A 21715-nucleotide genomic window follows, 5' to 3' on the forward strand; every position below is an offset into this window, starting at 1 on the left:
TAAGAAGTTCCGGTACTACGTTAATTTGTAACCTCATCTAATTCCGGTGACAAAATAGTAGGTCCTTGTATATCTCGATGGTTAAGCCACAGTTCCGCGGTTCAAGCAGAGAATTTCTAAAGCTTTGGTTCAACAACCGTTACTCTTGAAACCATTGCACTCAAAGCAGTGATGCATTAATTTCAATGACAGTAACGTACAGTATGGAAAATTACATTTGGTGGTAACATTACATTGAATGTGATAGAATGTCAATTAAAATCGAAATGAAACAAAACAAAAAGATATGGATGTATATGAATTTATTGTAACATCAAAACAGCAAGCTTGCTTTATTTATTTTGTGTTCTTATTCGGTTTTATTCATCTATCTGTCTGTGTTGCTTTTTACTTTTCCCCGTGCACACAACCGTTCCTGCAGATAAATGCTTCCACCCACTAACAAAGGTCTTTGGTTGGCTGATCAAAGTTCCGCCCTTCACCGTCAGGACTGTGTCACAGACAGGAGCAGCACCATGTATCGCTCTCTGCGAAGCGTCCAGCGATTAAATAGAAACCTCCTGGCATTGCAAAGGAGCATTGCCGTAAAAAACCACAGTCCTGCTATTGGAGCAGTTCTTACTTCTTCTAGAATGGTATGTTTCCTGTTTTTGAAAGCGCAGTTTAATGCACAGTGTAGTTAAGGCCCGCGTGTGACCTTTAGTGCGGCTGTCATTGTAGCATAAATACAGCTAGCTTGTGAACTGAATTAGACAGTTCTAGCTAGTAACGAGCTTGTCGTGGGTGTGTTACTCGCACATCGCATGCAGTCCATCTAAATGAAAATTGTAATCTATCTAGCTATCTAATCAGCTGGAAAAAACTGGTTAAAAAAGGCATTGTTGGCTAGCTGAGGGTTGCTAAGTTGCCTTTTCCATAAAAATACTTAAGACTATAGCTAGGGAACGCCTTGTGCTAACGCTGTTTGCTTTGTTAGCAAGTAAATTCACCAGGTAACAAGGTCAAAGACAATTACTGGATGGTAGTAATTGTCCCTAACTTACTTTCTAGCCTTTCTCACATTAGTCGACAATATCTAGATAGCTAAGTTAACTAAAATGAAATCGACAGCACTGTAAATGGATTGGCTCGTGTTTGTTGGTTATTTTGCCAGCCAGCAATTTTCTGCAGCGCAGATGCTATTTTTAAACAAATTTTGTGCACTATATGTCTAATTTAATTGCTGATTGTAATAATAAGGATCAGTTGCGTTTCATTTTTTGCGTTTCGTTCTTCATTAAAATGCATGTTGGCATTTCTCACAGTATTTTTCTATGTGCATTTGTGAATTGTTTCTCAGGCAAGCTCAGAGTCTTACAGAATTGAGCGAGACACATTTGGAGAGCTTAAAGTGCCAAGTGACAAGTACTATGGAGCCCAGACGGTCAGATCTACAATGAACTTCAAAATTGGCGGTGTTACTGAACGAATGCCAGTAAGTGCATTTACCTTAGCACATTAGAACGTTTTTGAGATGTTCCTTATGCTAACCCATAACACTTTTTAAGCTGACATTACATCCATTCATGAGTGAATTTTTAACACGTATTGCTATTCAGCTACATTTTTAGTATAATAACTTATCCTGGCCAACATATTCACATATCTTAGCAACATACTAAGATGTATTGAAGTGTAAAGATTTGACGAAGTGCTTGGAAAGAGGTTTTGGGGTTGAGAGCCTACATGCATTCTGAAGAGCTGGGTCTCTTTGGGGGTGGGGTTCAGAACAGATATGAAGTGCAATGCATGCAGAGGAGGGGCAGACTCCCCAGGCCAGATGTGTGGTCTGGTGATTGTTTGAACATATGGAGAGGCTGTACCCTGTACTGCTGGGCTGGCTAGCACCAGGTTTCTGCATTTGATTTGAGAACTGTGGAAGGAAGGAGGTGGGGGAAGTGGGAGGATTGTTGAAGGTAACAATGCATCTACCAACTGGAAGTGTTCTAGATGAGTAGGAGCCTCCTGATAGCAGAGACAGGGAGGCCAGAAATAGGGGAGTGGCAGTTGCCCAGGCAGCTGAGCATCAAAGCCTGGACAAGGCTGGGCTGGGTGAGCACGTGGTTTCAGAGATTGAGGTTCTAGTGTATATTGTGTGGTGTACTGAAATAAATGGATGAACGATTGAGTATCTTCCTGAAAAGGCCTTACTATGAAGAACAACACATGACCTTTCAACCTTTTTCATGCATCTCAGATTCAAGTAATAAAAGCCTTTGGGATCCTGAAGAGGGCTGCGGCAGAGGTGAACAAGGATTACGGCCTGGATCCAAAGGTTGCTGATGCCATTGTCCAGGCTGCAGATGAGGTATTACGATTGGCCACCTGAAAATTAACCCCCCCTAAATCCAGGACTGGGGGCAAAAAAATACAAAACTGTTCTTGGTTTGAAACAAAAATGCGTTAACGTATACCTTGTTGGCAGTTACTTACTGCATGCCCATTATTTCTGTCATTGTAGCTATTGGTCAAGCAGGCAGTTTATTTCTTTTTCTGCTAATTGCCTTTGGTGACTGTTGCTAGGTCGCTGCTGGCAAACTGGATGATCACTTCCCCCTGGTCATCTGGCAGACTGGCTCAGGCACTCAGACGAATATGAATGTGAATGAAGTCATCAGCAACAGGGCCATTGAGATCATGGGTGGAAAACTGGGGATCAAGGACCCAGTGCACCCGAATGACCACGTCAACAAGAGCCAGGTGCATTTTTACAGTAATCTGTCTTTGCCAAACTTCTGCCTTGTTGTCTTTTTTGTTTTCGGTAATTCCTGTGCTATAGGTCTTGGCTGTTGTGAAAGTTGTTTATCTTTTTAATCACAAAAAACAGTTTGTTCCGGCACATTATTGTGACATCTATATAAAATTAACGACTTCCAGATTCCTTGAAAAAGCAGTTTCATTGCCTGGGCATAACTATTTTTAAAAGAATTATACAACATCAGCCCAGAATACAAAGAAGTGCACAATGTGTTAAAGTCAAAAATCATGTGTATGTCTAAGGTCCCAGATGGCTGTGTAATTGGTGGTTAAAGGTATTTTGTCTAATACGCTGCAGAGCTCCAACGACACCTTCCCCACAGCGATGCACATCTCCGCGGCCGTGGAGGTCCACAGCGTGCTCCTCCCGGGCCTGCAGACCCTGCACGACGCCCTGGCTGCCAAGGCCGCCGAATTTAAAGATATCATCAAGATCGGCCGCACGCACACCCAGGATGCTGTGCCGCTCTCCCTGGGGCAGGTACGGCCTTTTATTTCACTCATTATCTGCACTTTGATCCCTGGTCTTTGCACTTGTTTATGCATTGCAAGTCACTCAGGATAAGAGCATCTGGTAAAGGCCAGTAAACTTTCATCCAGATGCTCTTATCCAGAGTAGCTTACAATACAAACACAAGTGCAACTACCTGGGAAGTTAGTTAAAAGTTTTTTTTTATCGGCATTTAGCAGTTTAAAAGGATTTTATTTTACTTTAAGCCAGAGCATTAAAGAGAGGGTGCAGATATGGCCTCGAACAGAATTTATCATACAGTGCCATCTTAATTGAACTAATTTTGCACCACATGCTCTAAATTAGTTTGAAGTGGCTGCCTAATCTGCTACACAATGCTACAAATTGAATTGCTTGTCATGAGTCTTTTTGTGTTGTCCTTTGAAATGGAAGCTACCCAGAGCCTTGGGTATAAAGTTACACATGTTAGCACCTATAAATATGCTGGTATTCCCCCCCAAAAAAGCAAAACAAAAATTCCTCTACTGTATATTCTGTCACAAAGAATAGCTTCTTGTTATTTTACAGTTTGCAGTAAGTAGAACATTTGGATTTTTAGATAGATAAATTTGGGTGAACTTTGGTGTGTTGTTGATTCAGTTGCTGTTGCACAGATATAATGTTCATTCTGTGTCTCTCATTGCTCCAGGAGTTTGGCGGTTACGTCCAGCAGGTCAAGTACAGCATCGAGCGGATCAAAGCGGCCATGCCCAGAGTGTATGAGCTGGCAGCTGGGGGAACTGCAGTGGGCACTGGCCTGAACACTCGCATTGGGTTTGCTGAGAAAGTGGCAGCGAAAGTCTCAGATCTTACAGGTGCAAGATGGGCTCAATAGCGCTATGGTTTTTTTCTTTACATTTATGCACTGACACCCTATACAAAATTTAAGCTTTAACAACTGCATATTCTGTAATCGAGTACATTTTTTTACGTGATTTATAAAAAGCTCATTTATTTCCTCAGGTAGTTTTCTTCTCTCACTGAGAAATGTAGACAGGTAGCCAAATTTCGCTGCACGTAAATGGTTAAGTTATGCCTTGTCGAAGCTCGTCAGTCGTCCTGTATCGTGCCCAGGCTTGCCGTTTGTGACCGCCGCCAACAAGTTTGAGGCCCTGGCGGCCCACGACGCCCTGGTGGAGCTGAGCGGCGCGCTCAACACGGTGGCCTGCAGCATGATGAAGATCGCCAACGACGTCCGCTTCCTGGGCTCCGGGCCCCGCTGCGGCCTGGGAGAGCTGGTCCTGCCCGAGAACGAGCCGGGAAGCAGCATCATGCCAGGTGAGCGCGCCCGTGCCACCGGCTATTCAATTCAATTAAACTTTATTGGTATGGCGCTTTTTACAGAGAACTGTCACAAAGACACTTTACGGAGTAGCAAGGCAAGAGACAGAGCAAAAAGAGCAAGCAGAGCAAACACCAGGCTTGAACCCCCAAATAGCAAGTACACAAGGTAAAAAAAACTTCCAGTGGGGAGAAAACCGTTCCCTCTCTTTCCGGCACTTCCTTCTCTCTCTTTCGCTTGTTCTCTCTCTGTCTTTGTAGCACGTGAAAAGGGATACTATAATTGATACTATAATTGATCTTTCTTCATGTGTACACTGTGTTTCTGAATTTGATAATTCTTTCCCAAAATTGTTTTTAAAAGATATAGCCTAAATGTTTTTTTTTTTGTTACACTGGGGTTTGTGGGTCCTTCAGTAGCACAGAGGCAGTGTGTGCAGCCTCCTGTGGGCGGTCAGTGTGGGCTTTGCAGCTGTTTGAAATGCTCTCCAAGCCGTTTGGGTCAAGTTTCAACTGGTCTTTTTTTACATCCTACTTGCCCTCCACAAAATGCATTGACAGGGTGCGGTGACAAACTTTGATATAATCTTAAGTGAACAATAAAAAATGGGGGTAGTTAATTGAGATATTTATGGCAGATTGATAGGGAATCTATAGCTTTCCTGCTAACCTTAAATGAGTGCATATCCTATTTCTCAATATAATGATTTCTATTGGCAGTCAGCTGACAGACCTTAGTAATGTGGTTTGAAAGGGCAGGCAAGCTCCCCGTTTCCCTGTTCCTTTCATTCTTAGAAACGCCTTCAGGCTGCGAATGCATGTCCAAGGGCTTCAATAAATGGATCGTAGCAATGACTAAAATAAAATAAAATGAAAAACCCGTTGACAAAAAGCGAATCTTATTTCCTAATAGTCTTCCGCAACAGCCTTGAATATTGTCTGTGTAGAACACGAGCTTTTGAGCACAGAGAGTTCTCAGAGTGGCTCTTCTGCTTCTGTGGGCGTGATTAAATCTGTATTAGCTGCATCATAATTCCATTTCTGTACATTGCTGAATGACCCATGAACTAATGCAAAGTGATCCAGTCCCCCCCCCCCCCCCGTACCCCGTAGAATTAATGCTGTCATTTGTTATTCCCAGGCAAAGTGAACCCAACGCAGTGTGAGGCTATGACCATGGTGGCTGCCCAAGTAATGGGGAACCACGTCGCAGTTACTATCGGAGGCAGCAACGGACACTTTGAATTGAACGTTTTCAAGCCTATGATGGTAAGAACGGTTACATAACAGAGGTGTATCCCTTATGGAGGTCACGTTTTACTGTGTCTTAGATAATAAATAATACTATAAATCAGTTGATTGATATGCACTGGAGAGCCACAGGTGGATGGACTTGATTCCACCTACGAATCTCTTTAATTTGAAGCAATTGATTGGGTGGGGATTTTGAGTCACTTGAGTCGCTGAGAGCAAGTGTAATTTAACGGTTGAACTCCGTGAAACCCCTCTGGTCCTTGTATTTCCAGGAATAGAATTGGACAGCTTTTGTAAAGAGAGGCCATTCATTTCCCCATATCAAACCCAAGGGTACTACAGCTGGTAAACATTTATTAAGCACCAGAATTAGTTTCAACAGCCCCAGAGGTGTAAAAGAGTCGGCCATCATGCTCATTAATAACCTATTTATGATTTTAAAAATAATTGAACTTTATAAGAACGAACTGTTGAGAAAGTGGGACATACGTGAGTATCGGTATATGTTCGGACCGAGGTGAACCAACAGGAAAAGGAGCAATATACTATGAATGTTTCATAATCTGATTAAGACAGTACTAGTGATATTGTAGACACTGTGACTAATTGTGAGATTATAATTTTTAATAATTATTGTTCCATGAAGTCTCCTTGTAAATGATGCAGGATTCACTGCTCCTTATTGTCCTTGGGTAGCTATCTCCAGAAAGTGTCTGTTGTGATTGGTAATTTGGTTGGTTGTTTATACTCCAGTGACAAATTACTAGGTCTGTAGGAGTCATTAGGAATGGCAATAAGAGAGTTAAGGGCTGTATCTACAAACCTTGGTAAGCTTTAATTTATACAGTCAATTCTCTAAATAAAACTGTTACACTGATTATGGTTGTAATGGTACACACACAGCAGGTTTTTGTTTTTTTGTGGGAGTGCAGTTTTAATTGGACTTACCTCAATCCAGTACCCATTGAATTGACAATATGTGTGTGGGTATGATCCTTGTATTGTCCCTTGACTACATTTACATGTGCACAAAATATTCTACAATATTCCGAATATTCAGAGTTGCTTACCCTGGTAGCCGTAACCAGAATAAACCAGTGTTCTGGTTTAGAGCTGCTGGTATACGATGTCAGATATTTCTGTAATAAACAGAATATTGAGTCATGTAAATGTGTTATTCAGAATATACCTACTGTCAGTTTGTTCTTTTTTTCACAGTTTCTTGAAACATAGTTCTCTCACAAACATTACATTCACCTAGCTCATTTATTGTAAAAAATGAGTTAAGTAATTAATTTCTACTGGACCTAATGCAAACATGCAATTTATACAGTGCATTAGAGAGCAATAAATACCAAGTTACAGTCAAGCAGGTTGATTCACTGTACAAGTTTTAAAAATGAGAGTTTCAGTGTGTAATTGATTAAATGAAGTACTGATTGAAGCTGCTGTTTTCATGGCTCGATCAATTAGTGAATACAATGTTGATGATTTCAATTTAGTTTTATCTGCTAAAGCAAGGGCTAGCGATTTAAATGATCTTCCACGGATTACATTTAGAGGCTGGTGTAAATATGTAGGTGTTTGCTTCGCACTGTGGACATAGTCTTATTGTGAATGTATAGCTCAATAAATTCACCACCCAACGGCTGCCCTTGTGGCCTCTCCCTATTGCACTCGATAGCACAGGGCTGTGGGGTGGAATGGATATTATTTGTCTGCAATAATCATGAAATATAGATGCTGGTCTGCCAAACCCTCTGCTGTTGGTGCACAGGTTTTTACTGCAGTGCAGTGTGTGTGCTGAGATGTGGATGGTTTCAGGAGCTGTAGTATTGGATAGGCAGGAATTTTTGGGCCTTTAGCATGTGCAAAATTTTAGCATGTGCAAAATTAATGACACAACCACTGACTGGTCCAAAACAAATAAAATGACCAATCATTGGCCGTATTATTAGTTTTGCATGGGCTGAAAGGTTTTGCACGCGCTATAGGTCTTTGTAAATGAGGCCCTTTGTGTCTTACAGCGTGGGTGCGTGCCGGTTTGTCTTTGCAGATCAAAAATGTGCTGAACTCGGCCAGGCTTCTGGGCGACGCCTCGGTCTCCTTCACTGACAACTGCGTGGTGGGCATCCAGGCCAACAAGGAGAGGATCAACAAGCTGATGAACGAGTCCCTCATGCTGGTCACCGCCCTCAACCCTCACATAGGTAAGAGAGAGAGATTCCGCCCCTAGAGGGCGCTCACGCCAAGGTTCTGCAGCGCGGGACAGGCACGACCGAGAAATGATGTTTTGGGCGGTGCCCGTTTGTCAGAGGTGTGCGCGTGGTAGCTTCTGAAATGCCAAGTGAGCTGCCCCTAAAGACCTGGGTTATGCGTACCGTGGCATTTAAAAAAAACATTAATGAAAAAAAATGATCAAGACACTGAGCTGGTGAACAAAGCAGTTGAATGTCATGCATAGCGCGCAAGCTCTTTTTAAACGCAGCCGATTTTTTGCTTTTCCGTTTCTTTACACTAAACGTGTGAGGAGGGGAAGGATCAGTGAGACGGGTGAAATGAGTGTCAGAGCGGACAGGAAGTGGGGGGGCGGGGGGGGGGCGGCGAGCTGGCAGGGGGTGTCGCGGCCTCAGGAGCCACGGCTGATTGATGGCCTTAATCAGACTTGCAAATACAGAAGCAGCCCGAGACCAGCCCGAGAGGTGCCCGTCTCCCCCGAAACAGCTGTCTTTCCCGCCGGTCGCTCCCTGACACGCGCGCGCTCCGGCAGCACCCCCGAACGTGCCGGAGGCGTCGGCGTTCAGGTGACGTGTAATTAAAACCGTGTCACAGCGGGACCGTCGATGCGGAGATTTGGTATGCGGGGTGCGTGCGGTAGGTCAGGTTTCTCCGGCGCCTGATTTGCCTACATAATGAACACGGCCGCACGCGCCCGAATAACTTGGGGAATTCGACGCGGCGCTAAGAAAAAAGAGAAGATGAAAGTTTTGGACGTGTTTATTTAAATAATGGGGCGTCTCTGCGGTGTTTAGCGAATCGGACTGAACGGAGTTGAGAAGCCAGGATCAGTACCCGGTCCTGACTGCGAGAGTTAGAGATGAAGAGACACTTGGGCTTCTGTGGCGTCTGTGGCTTGCAGCTACTGGCTAGGCTAATTTTAACCACTCAGCATGAGCCCTCATCCTCAGTTAATTCCTCATTTAAATGAGCATATTTGCTGTATTCTGCTGCACAATGAGATGAGAGACTTCTACGCAGGTTTAAAGAACCTCCTTTGCCTTGCCTGTCCCAAACCACAGGATAGTCCAGAGCAGTGGGGTGAGGGTGTGAACCCCAGTTCACGGTACTGTCTCGCTGGAGCTCCCTGATAAAGAGTATATATTGTGTTAAGAATGCCTTCTTCATGACCATTAAGGCCTGTTATAAATATTACCATCAAAAGACTATCATTTTTACCTTGATGCTTTTACTTGGTTGTGGTAGTGAATGATTTCTTGCATTAATCAACCCTTTTGCCCATAAGTGCGCGGAAGTCCTTCAAGATGTGGCCGTGGATGTCTCCACACGGGGACTCCTTCTGATCTAAGGGAATATCTTAAACGGGATCACGATCTAAGGGAATATCTTAAACGGGATCACTCTCCCCTGCAGGTTACGACAAAGCCGCTAAGATAGCGAAGACTGCCCACAAAGAGGGCTCGACGCTGAAGGCCACCGCCGTCAAGCTGGGGTATCTCACAGAGGAACAGTTCGACCAGTGGGTCAAGCCCCACGAAATGCTGGGCCCAAAGTAGGTGTGTTAACAGCGGGAGCAGTTCCAGGCATAACACCCACCCTCCCACCCATCTTTTGCAATAAAATGGATCTTTGAAAAATGAAAGGGATGTTTTGTTGTTGTATTGAACCGCAACACTCCTCCCCCAGCCCTGTACACCATCGTGATAAAGGTGGAAATGTCAAAGTAGATGCACCACCCTGCTTTGACTGCCTGTCGGAAAATGAGGGGGACTAAACACACCCCTTATTATTCCAGAATGGGATGCTTATAATACAAACCTGTCAGTTTAGCGATCATGACGCAACACTCATCCGGTTTTTTCCTCTTGTAATCTTACCGCGCGCATCGTAAGTGTGTTAAAATGTTTTTCTGTTGTAACAACTGTGTCTACACGAGAGCCAAGCATTAGAATACTGCTTATGCAGGAATACTAGGTCCTTACCTAGTTTTTTTTATTTGTTCTTTTCTGACACCTTTCTCAAAGTTTCAGACTTTTGTGTTTGGATCTCTGGGCAGTGATCAATAAAATCCAGTACACCGTAAAATCTGAAGAAAATCAAGCGCATACAGTTTTAAATAGAAACCTTTTCCAGGCACCTTGATGTACACATTACTTTTGCATGCTCTGATGTATATGAGACTGGAAAAAGAACAACTCCTCAGGATGAGGGAAAGGAATTTCAGAGTAATGTTGGTTGTAGTTTCCTGCTAAAGGATGTAGCATTGTGGAATACTTATGTAAAGGTCTGGGACTGATGTCTGCAAGGATAATCTCTGTTTTAAGATGCCCCTTTTCCCTGTTAAACTGAAGGCTGATGTGAATAGAAAGTGCTAGGCTTGAAGAGTCCTCATGCTGTCTTTAAGTAGTGGGATGCTTTTGCCATGGATGTCCCTTCAGATTCCTTCCCTAGGACAAAGGCAGAAGTCCCAGGTGATTGCAGAATGGCATGTCCATCCTCATGGGGGAGAGATGGCAGTGTTTACGTCCATAAAATCAAAACTAACGACGCTAAATGAAAATGCTCACGGACAGCATTGTTCCGAGGCAGTATTGTTGTTAAAGAAATTTGCTGGGGAATTACTCTTGTAATGGAATTGTCTCCTTTTCACTGAGAAGGGAAATAAAATCAATACTATCTCAATGTGATTATTTGGCCTAAGTAATGCACAGTAATCTCATTGTCGAAAGTGATGGAATTAAAACCAATTTTGTTCGCAAATGTAAATGGAAAGCCAAATACCTCATATTTGGCTTTCCATTTATTAGGGCTAGGCTTGTGAATGTAATTATAGTCAGCTGTAGATGCAATCTTGCCGACTTGTTTGATTGAGAGAATATTTATTTCTGAATTGAAAAGCTTTGTGAATCGATTAGAAAATGTATTCCTCTGGTGTTTCCTCAGAAAGTAATGCCATATGTTTTGGGTGGGATAAATGTACCTATCAGTTGGGGAATAGCTGGTACATTTTGTGCCAAGATAATTATATAATATAATGGCAAAGTATTGAGACAGAAAATGTTTGAAATCAGAGAAAAGACATTGACCCACTCTGTTATAAGGCTGCCAGTTCTTCCCCCAAATGTTAAATTATGTGCAATCGTGCAATAAATTTCAACTTCTAATGTGTTTCTATTGTCATAACATGCCAATTATAGCATACGTTTTAAACATTGTTTGAATTACTGTTCGTATTGAGGATAACATCTGCAAATAAACAGTATAACTAAGCCACCAGCACTTTTAAAGAAAAAATTACAATTTTCAGAATGATTGTGCAAAAGTAGCCTCGGTTGTAATTAATAAGACTGAGAGACTGGAGTCTCAGAATAGCCGAGTCTTCAGTTGTCATTATTAATGATGCTTAGAAGTGGTATTCTGATTGCCATGCTGATATTAATCTGTGACGATCGAGTGGGTACAGGTGGTGTTTATATAGATAATTTCTGGTTATGGGAGGATGGGGCTACAACCAGTGGCTCAGGTAGGTTTCCTCAATATGAAGGTCCTTCAGGTTCCTTGGTCCACCCACTCAAGGGAATGGATGGGTAGGAGGGTGGTTTGAGGGCTCACCAAATGATCTTCATGATACAGGAGATACATGAGCGAAATTAAAAATGTTTCATGGGAATAGAGCCAAAAACATTTAATCAGGGAGCTTGTTGCAGCTGCACATGTGTGCACCATTATAAATACAATAGTATGCATGTGCTATTTTGAAGATTAGCGCCTGTATAATATCACTCCAGGAAACTGACAGCCTGTCTTAACTGGGGTCACCCTCTACGAAGGCCCCCTGTCTTGTTGCCAACAATCAGCTGCTAGCACTAATTGAACATTTATGGATGCATGTTTTACTGCTGAGGCTGGGGTACTCTTAGGCTATGTTATGACTATACAATATCATGCCCAATTACAGGATGGGATGCAGTATACTGTAATAAGACACTTGGGGCTGAAACTGCTGGTAAAGCCTTAAAGTGCATTCCTGTTGATGATGTCATGCTGTTTCTCTAGTATTGCACATTCACACTGCATCATTATTTCACTCAATTTATATTGACCTTGTCCAAAAAATCCATATCCGTTTTCTGTTTTCGGATTTCCAATTCAGTTTTCAGTTTGTATTGCTTTACAGGATGTGATCAGGTTGCACATCCTGGAACCTCTGACAGTAAACCATATTTACACAGTTGTAGCCATGAACTCTATATTCTGAATCAATGGTAGCTGTCTCGCATCGCATGGAAAGAGACTTAGGAAGCTGATTGTGCTTTTTTCAGTGCATGTTGTTAAAAACCATGAAAGGTAATGCAATCATGAAGTGGGAGTACGTGGAAAAAACATGTCACATGAACCGCTGGTTGTCCCAGAACCTTATAATGCTCTCTCATCACACAAATGACTACTTTCTGACTTGGATTAGATCCCCCCGTCACTCGAGTAAGTCCCAGTAATCAGGGCTTTATGGCTCCAGCAGGAGTTTCAGGACCATATGGTCTCCACAGCACCAGTCCAGTGCACCATAGCTGCGGTCGACCTTTGGGCATGGATCTGCCAGTGTCATCACCTGGAGACGGGGCGGAGGCTGCCGCAGATGGGGAGGGTGACATATGAAAGCCCCGATGGGGTACTCCTGTGGGACAGGCTAAAGCTCTCGGTGTCCCGGCAGCCGGACCACCGCCACACTCTTCAAATTACCCACGGCGAAAAGCTGCTGGGTTTTTTTAATACAAGTTTTATCGGAGAAAGCTGCCTTATCCCTCCGTCTCCCCATGGCATGGCGTGCAGCCAGGGTTCTGTAATGTTCTATTGAAAGGACTCGCCGTTTAGTACACCGTGCCAAACCTGCTGGTAGGGGATTTGGAAGTGAGCCGATGGGTGGCTGATCAATTGGTCAGTGGTAGGTGAGCTGAGAGAATTGATTTGTCAAGTTTTTTTGGTTTTAAATCCACCTGTTAAAAAATAATCTATTACAGAATTGAATGTTTTTGCTCAGTGGCAGAGTGCCAAGACTATGAGCGGTCTGCACAACCTGCATTAAGAAATGGATTGTCCAGAGGGAGGAGGTTGACTGAAAATGATATTATCCTGCTTTGATCTGAATCTACATAAAGATACCCCATTCTGAGACAAATAAATCTTTAAATCTGGCCTTGGTGTTGAAGGGCGAAACCCCTGCTATTGTGAAAGTAATAAATAATACAAATAAATTCGCACAGGCATGGAACTGCTTGATGGTATAAGTGTACGTAGGCAATTTCAATTTAGCCTGACTGAAATATTCTGACTAGATGGCTCAGTGAATTCCCTGGACCGTTCAGTCATGCTTACATTTGCAAAGTGATCCATGGTTTGTTTTTTCTGTGCCCTTTCAGTCTACACTTATTTTAAAAATATATTCCTCTCATTTAAGACATGAAAGTATTTGTTTGTGCTTGTTATTTTCGGTTATAACAGTATTGGATTTGACCAGCAGCATTCACTTTTTGGTTTTGAACTTGGGTAGATGATGCATAAATGTATAACATGTATAAATAAATTGTGACATTGGATGTTTTACAATGCACATCATAGTGGAAAACACAATTATGGAACATGCTGTTTTAAGATTTTGAACCCAGCGCAGTGTTATTCTGTAGACTTACTTTATCATAATGTGCCAGAAGTGTATAATGTAACATTGTTAAATGTTAAGTATCATGTTTATTTAAAAATGTTTTCTGTGAGATTCATATACAGCCTGGTAATATATTTAAACAGCTTTATTTCAGGGTAGGCTCACCGACTGAAAATGTGTTAACATTTCTGTTCTAGGGAGCACATATACTGCTTGCTCAGAGGCACCTCTGTTTGCTATTGATTGTGGACAATCACAGTCATTCCTCACATACTGTTTTATACTTTTGACAGAATAATACACTTTGTCTCTCTGTGTCTTGTATCAGCCCAGGAAAACATTACTTGACCCATGAGCTTAATTTGTTTTTAACAGAATAAATGTGTTATGGCTTGGATAGTCACTAAGCAGACATGCTTATTTAGGCTGATTGTAATATGTGAACAGCTGTGCTGAATTACATTTAAGAAAACTCTACCCTTCCGAAATCTCACCATCAATGGTTTTTCACTGTTTCCATACATAGCCACAGCTAACAAAAAGGTGTACTAAAATCCATGTTCCTGTTTGCCCCTGGGCAACATACTCCAAGGGCCTGATTTAAGACCTTCAGCACTTTGAAAACCTTTTAGTACAAGCAAAACCAATAACATGACCAACAATTGGCTGGTCATTGATTGTGTTATTAATTTTGTGTGTGCTAAAAGATTTTTCATATGCTAAAGGCCTTAGTAAATCACAGCCCAAGTTGTCCATGAATGAACAGGAACCTCCAGTGCAGCATTAGTGCCAAAGTGAGGTATGTGGTAGACCTAGCTCACTATGTCTGAAAACAAAGACAATGATATAAAATTAAGAAAATTGGAAGTAAATAATTGTAAACCATGTCCAACAGCCAAATGAGTGGAATTTCAAGACTATGATGGCAAACAATAGAGGATGCTGACTTCCAAATGGAACAATAAAAATAAAAGGAAAATTCTTTCAGATGAAGTGATCCATGACACCTGAAAGTGAAAACTGGAGGGTAATACCCCCTCTGTAACTCAGCTGACAAGTTAGATTTTCTAAACATTTGTCATCCTTCAGTTACAGTTGGGAATGACATTTGGATGATGATGTCACTTAAAACAGATTAAAAGAAATTTCAGGTGGCATGTGGCTTTTGGCAATCTGTTAAAAGTAGCTTTAAGTCTCCTAATATTATAGTAAATTCACTGTTCACATCTTTGAGGAGCTGTCATAATGCAGTACTATGAGCTCTAGTCATGGTTCTGCTGTGGTCACCTGTTCAAACCATAAGCATGCTGCAGTATCATTTGGAACATCACAGAAATGATATGGAACGTGCAACATGGATATTCTTGGCCTTCGGATGTTAGACATCCCCCATTCCTCACAATGAGATTTGTAAAAGACCACTGTTTGGTAGTGAGAAACATTAACATTGCTCAGCAATTAATTGCAGTTTTCACATTTTACTAGATTTAACTTCAAACCACCCCAAATCTTTCAAGGCCAGTTTCGCTGGCACCAATTAACCCTAATCATAGACTACATTCAATTTGGAGTGGAGATTCTCCATGCAAAACTCAATTTAGTCCAGGACTAAGCTTAATCTGTGTCTGTGAAACCAGCTCTGAGAAATGCATTCACAATCGGAATTTGTTGTGATATAAATGATAATAAAATTAGAGTCATCTATTTTTGCAATGTAGCATACAGTAACTGCAGCAGATGTCAATGTTTAGTGTAACTTTGATCCTTCTATGGTATGATGACCTTATATTGGATTAAAAAACAAAAAAAACAAAACACTAGATGGACAGGTATTACTAACATAATTTTAGACTATTTGTTTGTTTATATACGGTCTTTGGAATGAGCAAATCCTATCCGGAAATTTTTAGGAACTTATAAATTCTGCTTGGACGGATACTTTCGGTCCCTAACAGAAGAAATGCCTGGGAAAACGCAGATGTCTGGTCAGCCTATTCTATGGTGGATTGGGGTTAATTGAATTCCTTTTCAGTTTCATTTGTTCCACATCATCTTGTTAGAATGCATCTCCAATCATACTGAGGTGTAAAATTGTTTTGCTTGTGAGGCACATTTACTGTGGTTATTATTAACGTCATCTTTCCTCATACAGCAAACACAGAATTGTACCTGTATGCACACCAGTTTTAAAGAGTAGATTGTAACTATGGCTTCCATGGCTATTACATGATTCACACAATACGGCTTACCAGTTCTATCTTAACATTTCTTTCCATTTTCTTTCACTATGTTTTCTTCTTTTTTTTAAGGAGAGCGGGCAGTTTTTTCCTTTTTTATATATTTTTCTCTTTTTCACAGTGGGAAGCAAGAGAGGGTTAGAGATAAAGATTGGATCACAGAAGAGAACGTAACGTGACTTGGAATAAAACCCCTGGCCAAAAGGGGAGGGGGTGTGTGTGTGTGGTTGTATTCCAGCTATCCAGCTAGGGTTGGTCCCCTTCCATGATTCTTTCAAGGACGTGGCTATAAAACAACCTCCATCTACACCCCCTGTGACATACACATTTGCATATAGGCATTACCAGACCGAATAGCCTTCGTGTTACAAAAACTGCAATTCTTGTCCAGTTGCTCAGCATTTTTGTTTAAATGCAAATGTATTTCAGGCAGTGACACAATTTTAGTTGTTTTCACTCTGTACTCCAGCACACTGGATTTGAATTAAAAGGTGAAAGTGCAGACTATCAGCTTTAATTTGAGGGTATGTACATCCATATTGAGTGAATCATGTAGAAAATACAGCCCTTTTTATACATAGTCCCCCCATTTTAGGGGAGCAAAAAATAAGAGGTGAAAATGGATCTTTAACTGCACCCTCAATAAGGTGTACTTTGTACTACAGCATTGTATTTTGCATCTGATCATTTAAAGGTCTGTATGCTAACAAGAAGCTCAGGCCAATGTTCTGATACATAATGCAGGTAAACAATCCTCTTAAATCCCACCCTTGGGACCGGCCACCCATGTATAGAGGCTTTTCTACTGCCAGGCATTAGCACTAGACTGGGAAATGAACATAATGAGGCCCAACAAACCCTCTTTAGATAGTTAAAAACATAAATAGCCTCCAGTGCCTAGGGTCTTCCAGGGGACATTTGTGGGTTTGAAGCCAGGACAAAGATTTCTCACATTTTAAATACAGGACACTTATAAAACTTCATGTGACCAGATGAAACCACATCACTTGAGGTGGAAAATACACACGACGTGGCCTCATAAAAATTCCTATAATCCCAGGAACATCTGAGTTATAATTAGTGTTTCTCAGATGAGTGCCCCTGAACTGCAACATCACATTCCAAATTCCCCAGATGATTAATTATTTGTAGGCTATGCGTTTGCCTCCATTTTGTTAACACAGACATCTTTGAAAGGTTTCTAGCCCCAGAACTACAGATCTTAGGTCCAAAGACTAAATATTGAAACCATCGATTCTCTTGGACTCAGGTCTTTTTATTTCAGAGGAATTATGAATTATATGTAGCTTTTTGCCGATAACAACGAATAATATAATGTAACAGTAAATGTGCCATTTTTAATAGTGATACAGTTATACTCACTGCAGGTAATACCAGTGCTGAAATTGATGTTGTTTCTGATACTAGCACTAATATTAATATTACAATTCAACATTGCACCAGCACCGCCTCTATTTCTAGAACTGCCCTATGTTATTCTGCATAATGTTCTTCTACATACTGGTAGTGATCCTCAAAACTATCAATATTCTTATTACTTTCATTATGACTATCGTACTCTTAGGAAAATTATGACTGGATTGAAAACCCAAATATTCTGGATCTAGATGAAGGTCGATGCCCTATTGTGCGCAGTTGCCTAGGCGCTCAGGACATTTTGATTCCTTGCACGTGATTGGTCAGAGGTCGAGGCGCGTTCACACGCAAGTTGTGGGTGCCGCGCGCCTGTGCTCTACAGCTTCGTTTTGAAGGAAGAGGGAAGCGGTAGCAGGTCGACATCGAGTGCCAGATTTTCATCATTTCCAATGAATTATCATTACATTCCTTCGTCTGCCAGCTGACAAACTGCACAGCGTATTTTTGGAAAGCAAACAGGATTTTATTCGCAAGCAGCGCTTGTCGGAGGTAATTCACACATAATAACGATGTTGATTTACGTTCACTTACCCTTTTTCTCTTTAGAAAATGTAATGGATTGATTGGACGTTGCAGATCTCACGGTAGCTGTCTCAGGTCCTGAAATTGCTAATGGCTGTTGCTTCACTGTGCAAATTCAAGCCTGCCATTTCATTAGTGTAGGGAAAGGGATGGAAATTAATTTATTGATGACCAGAGCAAGCTGTGCATGCTGATATGCAAAACAGATCGTACATCGCTGGAAGTGAAATGAACGACGTTCGACAATTAATGTTATATTATGAACAAAGGTGCATTCGGGGCGATCATGTAAATCGACGTCAGAAATGAATTTGTTTTGAAATCGTGAGAAAGCAGCCACGCATCACCACTCTATTCTGCACTGCTGTATTCACCGTAAGGTTTTAATTAAACGCATGGTATGTATTCAGATACATTACATGACTGACAGAAAGGGCGACATTTCAGAAAAGAAGACTCAGAGCTTAGACGATTCCAATGGTTTATTCTCATTTTCAATGCATGTATAACCTTAATATTTACTCCACTGCAATTGTAAAGCCGCTCATGGCTGTCGTTGTTATTAATAACAATACACCGTTAATCATAACAATTACTTATTGTTTATTCTGTTCTACCTGCTCTCGTTTTAGTAGCTTTCACTAACCATATGTGCTAAATGTGATGCCAACAGCAGTATCTTTACGAATTCTTCGTAGCAAGGTACCGGACTCTACCATTTACGCTTGATAAAAACGAACTGAGCCGAAGGTAGCTACCTACTTGCAAGCGATAGCTACTTACCCGCTGCGCCTAAGCGTCACCGATTGAAACAAGAGCACTGCATGCACAGATACAGGCGATACCTGCAAGTCAATTTTTTCAGTTGGTGTTTCTCGTTTCTTTCAGTCGCACATAACACACTGGCTGTTTATCGCACTGGGTCATGGCGCAGACAAACAATTATGGGCAAAGCAGCAACGGGGTGGCGGACGAATCCCCCAACATGCTGGTTTACAGAAAGGTAAGGCACGCGATTGCTATTTTAAGGCCCCTTCCAACACAAATGCATTTAGATGTCAGTTTGGGGCTATTTATCAAACCTGTGTGTTGCCGGCTAATTAAAGTTAATACCCGCATGCTCAATGAAAGGGTTAGTAAGTATCTTGGATGAAACAGAGTAATGTTGGTTTTCAGTGTAACATAAACGGGCCTAAACTTTGTTTACTTGTGGAAATATATTTGTGTAACCATCAGAAAGCTCTTCCTCTGTACTTTTGTGGTCCTAGAACACATTGCTGTATTGCTTTTAAACAGCTGGTACTTTGCACATGAGTGTGTTCAAGTGTTGTACTGAGTACAAAAAAAGCATTTAGGTAGGTTTGGCCTAAGCAGTCTATGCGCTATAGTTTCACATGTCAGATCACCTTCATATCAAATCACCTTCAGTGAATCAAAACATTGATCCTTATGGATCCTTACTCATAGGATGCCATTCTTTTCTCAATGATAACTTTCACTTAAAGCTGAAATGGTCTGCCCTATCAATTAGAGTGTACTAATTGAAGCCAACATCCTCCTCATAACTTGTCTGGTCTCAGAGCAGGGCATTTATGAATTTTGATCTGTGGTACCCTGGGTGTTGTGGCACTGTAAAGGACACCAGAGGGGCACTGCTTCCCCCCGAATGTAATATGAAATTGGCGTGACTGTCGTTACACGTTTTCCTTATGGTTCATTATTTTGCCCCTGCAATCTGTGCTAAAAATTAAGATATAGGCCTAACATTAACATGCACAGTTATCCTATATCGTTCATGTTCTACATGAATTTTTTTAGAAATTATGTCTATAATTAATCTGATGTGTTTCTATGGTATTAATTAAATATTTATCTGGATCTCCAATTTAAGTATGTAACATCTGATCTAATGCTGTATTAATTGTGCATAAAACCTGTCATGTGCATTGACAATACTATTTAGAAAAAATAAATAAAAATAAATAAATTCAGTAGATGTGGATCTGACAGCAAAGTAAATGAGATCTTGGTCTAAATAAATCAGGCCTATGGTACACTTCAGCAGTGACCCACGACCTGGAGGGGGGGGGGAGTGTTGTTTGACCTTCTCCTGGGGTCAGGCCTGAGCCTGTGCGAGAGTGGTGTTAGAGGTGCTGTCAGTCAAATCTGTGTAGGGGGTCACCATCATTGTTGACACGACCTCTGACACATCCTTGAAAAACGGTCGAATCCCCGGTGTGTTACATGCAGACTGGAGTATATATCAGCTGAAATGGAGCACCCAACTGATGAAACTAGAACAGGTGTCAGTGGGTACATTTTTTAAAGTGGAACTGACTAAATTAGAACACCGACTGGCTTCAAAAAAGGTTTATCGTGTTTTGCATTGCTGTATTCGAGCACAGTAAAACTTTCCAGTGTTAATTCCACTTTAACAGAATACATTTGAGGGTAGCCATGTGTGCTCAATAGGGACCATGTGTGCTCTCATTTAACTGAGCTGATTTAATGTTGAACATTTTACTGTGATGGGTACTGGTTCAAGTAGCTGCTGTTTGGCTGTTGAATAGTATGACTGGACTGGTTTATACCTTGTTCTTCCCTCTGTTAAGTGAGAATGAAATGAACAAATGTGTTTTACTGCTTTTAATTTTAACTTTAATTCAATTAACTTTCATTAATTTGTTCATTCTGTAGAAGCATAAGCAGTTTATTTACAACTGATAAAAAAATAATCTGAAGATGGCTTCCAAAAGTGGACAGTTCTTATGACGGGCAAGCTAGGTGACTCAAAGAGGGGGACATGTGCTCTATAATGCAGTGCACTTGAAATTAATGTCAAGTTGCTTGTTTACATATTACCATGAAACATATGGTGGTGAAACATTGAAAGTGAATGAGCGAAGTGCTCTGGAGTAATTGGAAAGTGGCTGATGGTTATCTGCAGCTGAGACGTATAGTGTGAAAAGGTGGATACAGAGAGGTGTGCATTGTGGGTACCATAAATTTGATCACTTACATAGCCAATCTATTTCTGAAGATGCAGTTTGGATTGAGGAGCAGTTGGAATTAACTAGATACCTTTGAAATGATCAAAATTCCATGTACAATAAATGTATCGTGTTACGGTGCATTACCGCGTGCAACAAAAAATGACACAGAGTGCACATACCTCATTTAGTTAACGTGTGTGTAATTGAAAGAATTACTCTGCTGCTTAGTACTATAATTTGCCTGCAGGTATCTGATCATTGAAACAAATTAATGGGGATTTATCATTTACTGCCTCTATGCTTCCTAAGGTTAACTGTTGTGGATGTTATGCTGCTTTTTTTTATCTTTACGATTTTTATACATTTTTATAAATATAATTATATGAGCGCTTCAGAAACATGTTCAAATATGATTCAGTGAATCATTCTAACTTCTGCAATATGTGTACAATGAGACCGAGTGAGAAAGTGCTTCTCATAGCCTTGAAAACAGCCGTAGGTTTCAACCGTCTTTCATTGCACTCAAAACTGAAGGAATAATTAATAAAATGGTTGAACAAAAAATATAAATGGAAACTATAAAAATTGGCCCTAAAACATTTCAATTTATGTCAGCCTTTCACAGTAAACATAATTAGGTCATGTACTTTGTCGAGTGTTATGGCAGAAGTTTCTGGAACCTTGTCTAATATTTCAAAAAGCAGTGAAAGTCTGACGTGGGTCCTCATGTTTTACGGCTATTTTTAATTTAAATTGTTGATAGAGAACGTCTGTGGGGGCATATAGG

The 21715-nt window shown here is 41.1% G+C and overlaps 2 protein-coding genes across 6 annotated transcripts in view; both read left to right on the plus strand.

Annotated features, from left to right (window-relative positions):
- The first annotated feature begins 447 nt into the window (after positions 1 to 447).
- On the plus strand, positions 448 to 10762 carry fh (fumarate hydratase). 2 transcript variants are annotated; one of them, XM_064320446.1, is made up of 10 exons: positions 448 to 635; positions 1340 to 1474; positions 2237 to 2347; positions 2563 to 2739; positions 3095 to 3277; positions 3957 to 4122; positions 4382 to 4585; positions 5730 to 5857; positions 7899 to 8052; positions 9494 to 10762. In XM_064320446.1, the coding sequence occupies exons 1-10, from the start codon at positions 516 to 518 to the stop codon at positions 9634 to 9636; spliced, it is 1521 nt and encodes a 506-aa protein (XP_064176516.1). In that variant the 5' UTR covers positions 448 to 515; the 3' UTR covers positions 9637 to 10762. The 2 variants fall into 2 exon arrangements, with proteins under 2 accessions (XP_064176516.1, XP_064176521.1); XM_064320451.1 differs by lacking the exon at positions 448 to 635 and adding an exon at positions 780 to 992.
- A 6963-nt stretch (positions 10763 to 17725) lies between these two features.
- The window catches only part of rgs7b (regulator of G protein signaling 7b), a 73218-nt gene continuing 69228 nt past the window's right edge, over positions 17726 to 21715 (plus strand). For 2 of the 4 annotated variants that reach the window (XM_064320475.1, XM_064320486.1), the window contains exons 1-2: positions 17727 to 17902; positions 18824 to 18938. In XM_064320475.1, coding sequence (XP_064176545.1) covers positions 18861 to 18938 — 78 coding nt within the window. In that variant the 5' untranslated portion in view covers positions 17727 to 17902; positions 18824 to 18860. Of the gene's footprint in view, positions 17903 to 18146; positions 18334 to 18823; positions 18939 to 21715 lie in introns of those variants that run through there. The other 2 variants (XR_010328113.1, XR_010328117.1) reach the window with 2 other exon arrangements.

Source organism: Anguilla rostrata, chromosome 2, assembly GCF_018555375.3.
Source record: "Anguilla rostrata isolate EN2019 chromosome 2, ASM1855537v3, whole genome shotgun sequence".
Classification (NCBI taxonomy): domain Eukaryota; kingdom Metazoa; phylum Chordata; class Actinopteri; order Anguilliformes; family Anguillidae; genus Anguilla; species Anguilla rostrata.

Excerpts from the sequence above, each read along its gene's own strand:
- fh (XM_064320446.1), top strand. The coding sequence starts at position 516 with ATGTATCGCTCTCTGCGAAGCGTCCAGCGATTAAATAGAAACCTCCTG. Across the intron at positions 636-1,339 it reads TTCTTACTTCTTCTAGAATG|GCAAGCTCAGAGTCTTACAG; the intron begins GTATGTTTCCTG and ends ATTGTTTCTCAG. Across the intron at positions 3,278-3,956 it reads TGCCGCTCTCCCTGGGGCAG|GAGTTTGGCGGTTACGTCCA; the intron begins GTACGGCCTTTT and ends TCATTGCTCCAG.